General features: G+C 40.2%; 1 protein-coding gene across 24 annotated transcripts in view; it reads left to right on the top strand.

Annotated features, from left to right (window-relative positions):
• lrrfip1a (leucine rich repeat (in FLII) interacting protein 1a) overlaps positions 1-8,237 on the top strand; it is a 51,931-nt gene that overhangs the window by 34,419 nt on the left and 9,275 nt on the right. For 17 of the 24 annotated variants that reach the window (XM_032529499.1, XM_032529505.1, XM_032529498.1 and 14 more), the window contains 5 exons: positions 306-398; positions 637-729; positions 912-1,004; positions 1,474-1,618; positions 4,095-7,422. In XM_032529499.1, the coding sequence (XP_032385390.1) occupies positions 306-398; positions 637-729; positions 912-1,004; positions 1,474-1,618; positions 4,095-6,934 (3,264 nt within the window). In that variant the 3' untranslated portion in view covers positions 6,935-7,422. Of the gene's footprint in view, positions 1-305; positions 399-636; positions 730-911; positions 1,005-1,473; positions 1,619-4,094; positions 7,423-8,237 lie in introns of those variants that run through there. The other 7 variants (XM_032529521.1, XM_032529520.1, XM_032529522.1 and 4 more) reach the window with 4 other exon arrangements.

The following is an 8,237-nucleotide window of genomic DNA, read 5'->3' on the forward strand; positions in this document are numbered from 1 at the left end:
CTGACACACACACACACACACACACACACAGTCAAGACACACAGTCAAGAGACTGTTGAACAGAGAGTGTTATAGAACCAAGACATACTGTACATTGTTTGTTTTACAGTAGAAAGTAAATCTATAAATTGTAGAATACCTCTCCTTGGTCAACGCCAGGACAGTTTAAAACCATGCTAGCACCCTGGAACTAACCCACTTCACTTAAGACTTTCCTGTAATGTTTTTTTAAATGTTTTTGGAGATATGTTCATAATGAAAACAAAGGGGTTATTGGTTGTCAAGATGTCTGTTGTTCCTCACAGGAGTATGAGCGAGAGAAACACGCCCACTCCGTGCTCCAGTTCCAGTTCAATGAAATGAAAGAGACGCTAAAACAAAGTGAAGAGCTGCTCAACGTGAGTATCTGTCCTCCAGTTTTATTTCACTAAGACTGGGAGTTGCAGAAATGAAGCCCACCGTTGGTTTAAAAGACAGACATTAAGAAGAGAGAATGTCGCAGTTTGTCCCGTAGGACAGCAGCATGTGGGGGACACCTTTCACAGCTTTCTTTTTTCACAAACTGCATATATGCATGCACTGTTTTTGCTTTCTTTCTCTTCATCTCAGACTTGATTTCTTTTCCCTGCTGTTTAGGACATCCGTCAGCTGCGTATCAAGCAGGAAGGTTTGGTTAGAGAAATCTCCGACCTGCAGGAGACGGTGGAGTGGAAGGATAAAAAGATTGGGGTACGGCCTCTGAGCCCTGGTCCCGCGGTTTTGTGTTTCTTTAAGTTAATCACATTCAGCTTTTGCTTAATTCAGTATCTCCTTTGCATGAACTGAACACCAGCTTTTTACTTCCATTTCTTCACACTTCTTGTACGCTTTCCCCTTTCTTTTGTGCTCTGCCACTTGGGGGCTCTGCTCAGGCCTTAGAGCGACAGAAGGAATACACAGACGCGATCCGAATCGAGCGAGATGAGCTCAGAGAAGAGGTGGTGCAGCTCAGAGACATTTTGAAGGTACTCAGTCAGTGGAAGGATGCTTATTTCAGCCTGATGTGTCAAGTTTTGTGTAGCAACTTTAAAACTCTGAAGTGTGAAAAATAAAGTTTTTAATATTGTTCTCAGGGTAACTAAAGGTTCTATCTATCCATCTATCTATCTACATATCTACGTATCTATCTATCTATCTATCTATCTATCTATCTATCTATATATATATCTACGTATCTATCTATCTATATATATATATACTGTATATCTACATATCTACGTATCTATCTACGTATCCATCTATCTATCTATCTATCTATCTATCTATATATATATCTACGTATCTATCTACGTATCCATCTATCTATCTACATATCTATCTATCTATCTATCTATCTATCTATCTATTTATCTATCTACCTATCTAATGTTGATTGAAACTTATTTTCGAGGTGTGTAATCTATGGAGCTAATGTTTGATTTTTGATTTTTCTAGAAACATGGAATAGTATTGGGTCCTGATCTGAACGTCAACGGAGAGGTTGGTGAGGTGGACGTGGACGGGTCCCCTGGTGCAGACACTGCTTCCCCCCCGGCCCAGGACTCAAACACTCCCCCTGTGGAGGGGAACAGCATGCTGGGTAAAATTAAAAACATCTTTCTGCATGGCTTGGCATAAAACTGTCTGAAGACATTCGTTCCAAAATGTTTTTATATATATATATATATATATATATATATATATATATATATATATATATATATATATATATATATATATATATATATATATATTACATATACAGTACAGGCCAAAGGTTTGGACACACCTTCTCATTCAATGGGTTTATTTTCATGACTATTTACACTGTTTTTGTTAACTAGAATATAAGACATATTTTCAGTTATTTCACACTTTTTTGTTAAATACATAATTCCACATGTGTTCATTCATAGTTTTGATGCCTTCAGTAATAATCTACAATGGAAATAGTCATAAAAATAAAAGAAATGCATTGAATGAGAAGGTGTGTCCAAACCTTTGGCCTGTACTGTATGCAAGTAATTTTGCACTATTGATAGCCGAGTTTTTTGAACGGTTTATGCTGATTTTGGAATGAATTCTTCCGTTCCCAGTGTTGTGCTCCTGGAAGGTCAAGTGGTGCTAAACTCTGATTTGCAAATACCTTAAAGGATGAGTCTGGTAATATTCTATATTTTTCTTGAGACTGAGTTCATTCTTGAGTTTAGAAGCACAAAATGATGAAAAAATCTCACCCCAAGTTCAAAACTTGTTCTGGAGCTTTCAATCTTAACTTTTAAGCAAACGTTGATAAGAAGTACTTTTTTAAAGTGCTCAAAACTACCTACCAACCTGTGGACAAACTCTATGTGCTGGAAGATTAGGTTACTACCAGGGTTTAATCCCGGGGGACTGGATTCCCAGAAAATCTGATCACGACTATTTCCCGATTCCCAGAAAAGGTTATGACGGGAAACAAAAAATGAAAAAATGTAAGGAGCGCACGTCCATTGTATTTAGTTATTTATAATCTTATGGAATTTGTTGACAACAAGAAAAATATAGACTGATGCTCCCTTATCCTTTAAGCAGCATCTATCTGCACTCTTGCTTTTCTGTAAGAACTAAAGATTCCACTCACAGTCTCAGCAACACCTCGCTTTGTCTTCATTATTAATGTTTTGGCTTTTAATTTGTTTCTATTGCACCTTTTTTCCTCATTTCAGCAAATGCATATTCGTTCTTAGTCACTTGCTTTGTTAATGCAGGTTGTGTAGTGTGTGTGTAAATGCTGCCAGGTCTCTACAGGGTTGATGGTACAGGACATTTCAGAGTTCTTTGTGCAGGCATTCGTTGCACTGTAATGCGTATCTGAAGAGCAAGCCCGGTTCCAGAGCAACATTACTTGCTTTAGTGTGCATCTGAAATGAGTTGGGGAGCACCAGTTGCTACTCTGCCTGCCGTCAACATCAATGAAAACAGCGTAGGTGTTACGGGTCCCGAGGGTGCTCCTATATGAACAGGTCATGCCGTACAGTAGGAGAAAGTTGTACACCTTAATAAGAGAAGACAGCATGTTGTTTCTTGTTCCTTCGTAGTAACGGTTTATTTGCAGTCGTTCCTTAACAACATATTTCTTACAATTACATTCCAGCATTTATCCAGTGTCCTTTCTCTCTTAAAAAATAGTTAAAATCTGCTCTGAGTCAATTCAACGATATCACATATATACAGTAGCTTATGAACAATTCCAGATATACATTACACGTTTTGCAATGTCCATCTCAGATCACATTTTTACTCACTATGACTACTTTAGTAGACCACATTATAGCCTACAAGCATTACTTCTGGCTTTAATAGCATAACTTATAAGCTACTAGTTTGCTTTTGTTGAGACATTTTTCACATACATGTGAATACCAGTCTGATACTTGAGAAGACATGAACAGGTGAGTCGATATTCTAAACATTCAACACATACCAAGCTAGTGGTATCAAGTTAACTCAGTCTTTGCATCTTTGGGTCTTTTTCTTGGCCAAAGATAGCTTAGGATAACATTAAACCTTAGCTTTACAAGCCTATAGCTGGAAAAAGGTGAATTGTATCACTCCTCGTATTATTAAAAAAGAAAATCTGGCTAGGTCAATTCACACTAACTGAACATTGGTCCATAATATGAATAGTGTTGCAGTCAGTGAAATCTTTTGTTAACTATTTATTATATTATTTATTCAAATTTAAACTGCAAAATAGGGGTGCAAAATATGACACTGAAGGTGCATGCACCCTCGTAGAACCAGGCCTTCCTTTAAGCTGCCGGCTTTAGACTTCTTTTGTTATTGCATTGATGTGCTGGGGATCAATAATTTTATGTTGGTGTTTCCCATGCCTTCCTTCCTCTTGTTCTTCTCGTGCTTCTCTTGGTCATCTTGGCTCTGTGCTTTTCTTCCTGGCCACTGAATCAATCGGGTGTTTTTCCTTACCTTGACTTCTGCTGATGCCCTTCCTCAAGAAAATTACATTTTGAAAATGATGTCCTAAGTCAACATTTTCTGTCCCTCTATCACGTATATTCTCCATGATCTCTCAGGCAACACAGAGGAGACTCAGTTGAGAAGTAGCAGAGAGGAAGAGGTGGATCCAGAGCAGCATCAAGAAGTGTTTGAGGAAGCCAAAGAGAAGTGCTCGAGCTCTGATACTCCCTGTAATGTATCTGGTGTTTCCACCCTGGAAACATCCAGCGAAGAACAGCCAACGCAAGAACAACACACATGCTTAGAAGAAGACAAGAAGACTGCCACAGAAGAAGACAATGTTGTAGAACGTTGCCTTAGCAAGAACTCAAATGTTGACATTAATGACCAATCAATCACAGAGGCCAAAGATATAATCATTTGCAGCCCTGGGCTTCAAGGGATTGTAACAAGTTCTGAGAAAAATATTCCACAGAAAGAAAGGCCTGCAGGGGGAGATGTAGGGGAGACAGAAACCAAAAGCTGTAGTGTTGACACCAAGAGTGATGACATTAGAGAGTCATCTAACAACCTTTTTGAAGAGCGAGAAAACAAACAGGAAGTTGTTGAGGAAAGTCACTTGAGAAATACAGAACCATGTCATCAGCAAAGAATTGTTATGACGGAAAGTTTACCGGACGAGTCCATCCAAGCTGTAGAGAACACCGAACCTCAACCAAAGCCTGATAATGCAGAAGAAGCAGAAAACGACGAGGCAGAGGAAGTATCAGGTAAAACTCAGCCTCAGTGTACTGCTGCTTCAGGGAAAAAGAAGAAAAGGAAGAGGAAATCCAAAAAGAAAGGAGGAACTCACGAGGATAAGAACCAACAAAAAGATGTAACCGATAAAGAAAAGGACAAAACTGAAGTAGACGTTGAATCAGCTGCAAGAGAGAAAGGGCCAACGACAGAACCGGAAGTTGATGGTTCTGTTACTGAAACCCATAAGGAATCAAGGGTGGATCAAGTTGAGAATGAGCAGCACCTGCAAGAAACTGAGGAGGTAGATGGAGTAAAAGACGTGAAACTCTCTGAAACGTTTTCTCCCAATGAAACTGTCAAAGAAGCAAGGATAGATCATGCTGCAGATGAGCATGACAAGGAACAAGGTCTGGAAGTTGAAACAGCAGAGGCAGTGGCAGCCATTGAAACCTTTTCTCAAGTTAAAACTCTCAAGGAAACCAGAGCAGATCTTAGACAGGATAAGCAAGACGAGAAGCAGACTTTTGAATTGGAGAAAGTAGAAGTGGGGTCTATAACAAGTCCTGTTCCAGAGATCGACCTCAGTACTTACGATCTTATTGACAACGCCAAAGGTGCAGACAGTTCCAATGATCTTGAGAAAGAGTGCACTTTCTGTATAGATGATTCTAAAAGTGAAACGAACATCTCATCTAATGACGATGCCATCCATACTGAGTTAGAAAATATTAATAGTGCAGAGGATGAAGTTGGACCTATTGATGAGATGAAATCTAAATGCTCAACCAACAACCCAGAAAACACCTTTGAAACAAGTGGTAAGAAAAACACTAAAGCTGAATTGCCTGCTTTAAGCAGTGGTGATACTGCTGCTGTTGAATCTGAATCCACCAACCTAGCTGAGAGTAAGGAGAACATGGATGTGTCCCTGTCTTCTACCGATGGCTTCACCGACACTCTCATTAGCTTGTCTGGCTCAGACCTGTCGGCAGCTGTGCCCTCAGGCAGCGATGGCGCTCCCATCAAGGTTTCTGAGGGGGGTCCCAAGGAGACCACTGAGACAGCCAAAGACCATGATGAGTCAGGAACAGAGAATGAACGAGAATCCTTTTCTCCCAGTGTGGTTCCCATTGTCATTTCTTCAGCCAGAGCCGAAAAGGAGGAGCTAAATGAAAGTTTGAGGGAAGCTGAAGGTTTAATCGAGCCAGATGTAAAACGTGACAGTTGTGACAGTGCATCCCTAACAGAAAACACTGAGTCACATGACCCTGTAAAGAGTCCTTTGCAGACTGTAGCGCAGGCTGACCTATTAGATGATGTAGAAAGCCAGACGTTACAGTGTGAGTGTCAGTTTGTGGCCACTAAATCAGAAGAGATCAATACCATTGACATGTTAAATACACCAGCCTTTCCAACAGAAGCTTCTGAAATTGGGTCCACACTCGAGCAGAACCACAGTACTGAAGAATCAGCTGTTGCAGAAGATCCTGAAACGCATGAAAACAGTCAAAATGATCAACAGAGTGAGACACCGCGCCTGCCTGGACCCAGCAAAGACCAGTCTGAGGATAATGATTCATCTCAACCTGCCCTGCAGGGGAGGGATGAAGACACCTTTGAAGATGACGAAGGCCTGTCTTTTGATTTTGATGACATGGATGTCGAGGTGGCTATAGCGACAAGTGTCCCCAAAACTCTGGAACAGGAAGAAGTGGAGGAGGGAGTGGACGTCACGTCGGATGAAAGCAGCAATGGAGTTTCAGTCCAAAGTCAAACGGAGTCAAATGAAAAATCAAAAGAAAGAAATGATGAGACGTGTACGGTGGATGGCGGTAACGAGGTAGATAAACTAGAAACTAGGTCTCAAGAACACCAAAAGTCTTTGGCTCATGAGGACAACACCTCTGAAAAGGGGGAACATGTGGAAGATGTGTGTGAAACGCCTAAACCTATGTCTGGGGAAGAAGCAGGTGTAAAAGATGAGCCCAGGCACATTATAGAGGAAGGAAAGGGTTTGAATGTTGGAGAGGACATTAACCAGGCGATGTCTCTGTCCATAGAGGAAGGGTTAGATGCCGTTAAGCATGAGTTGGAAGTACCAAAGCATGTAGAGCAAGTGGCCAGCAACAAAGAGCCACACCACACAGGGAAAGATGGGAAGAAAAACAGCAAGAAAGGTAAAGGCAAGGGCAAGGAGGAGTGCAAGATGTCTTAGCTTATAGATGGTGTATAGTATAGATATAGATTATTAGATCTGCTCTCTGCTAGTCTTCGCTTAGCTAAGGGGTCAAATAAATGTGCAGAACCACTTTGATTCTGTCCCAAATGGATATTGGTGTAACTTTGTATATTATTTGAATTAAATCCAGCCAACAGTCTAAGGTCCAAACATAAAGTTTCAGGATAAGGATGTTAACTGCTTGGTAGATTTTTTTTCTATTGGCCAATAATGCACTTGCTATATCAGGTAATATTATTTTGTTGTTGATGCACATTGATCATGCTGCTTGTTATGTGTCATGGGTAATATTGCTCTGCACCTGTATCACGCATTTTTCTCATGCTACAATTCCAGGATGTCATTGATTCATTAATTTCATAGGTTCAAAATAATAAACCGGTATTAATTGGTAATTCTCTTTAAGACCCAGTCCACAGAAAAACAGGGATTTTCTGTATCCCGTCCACACAAGCACTTAAAAAAATAGATTTCTGTCCAAATGAAAACGCACAAACAGCTGAAGGGCTGTCATGAGAAAGTCAAACTAAATGGAAGCAATATGACCCTAAACCTACAGCCATGTCGGCCAATCAGAGGCCTCAAAAAGCTATTACTGTGAGGCTGCACCAACGCCTGTTTCTCAGTATAGTGGATTGTAACTGTGTTTATTTGTAAGCATGTAAAAGTCCTGTTAGCAATGTAAGAGCAGCTCTAGTTAGGCGTTGTCTGCCATTGTGTGAAGTGTTGCCGCATGTGTGACACCACAGAACGAAGATACTGATGCACACGGATGAAAACAAAAAGAAAAGGCTATGTTTAAAAAAAATTAAAAACCTGTGTACATGTGGACAAGGCCTAAGACCAATTTTGACATGTTCTAGCTGTAATGTTGATGGTTAAAATTAAAAATGTATTTGGAGACCCTGTTCTATTATCTGGGATTAATACAGTTGTTGTTTGACTTAAACAAAACCAGTTCCATGTTTGTATGTTTGCTTTTTGTTGCACCTAATGGAAAAGATGAACGTGGTGTGTCCACACTGAAATGCCAATAAACACCCTGCTGTTACCAATTTAAAATGTTGATTGAAATGCATTTTCTTTTAGGGAATATCCTTAAATTACATGATGAAACTCAGTGTGTCATAGCTTGGCAGGAGGTTTTATTCCCATTATTTTCCTTCAGCACCTTCACAGATGTCTTATTATATCTCATTGTGTGGATGTAGCCCAGCTGGTGTGTGCTCTTGCATTGACCCTCTTCTCCACAGTACTGTGTGCATGCTAACATCCCCCC

Source organism: Etheostoma spectabile, chromosome 11 (assembly GCF_008692095.1).
Source record: "Etheostoma spectabile isolate EspeVRDwgs_2016 chromosome 11, UIUC_Espe_1.0, whole genome shotgun sequence".
NCBI classification, from domain to species: domain Eukaryota; kingdom Metazoa; phylum Chordata; class Actinopteri; order Perciformes; family Percidae; genus Etheostoma; species Etheostoma spectabile.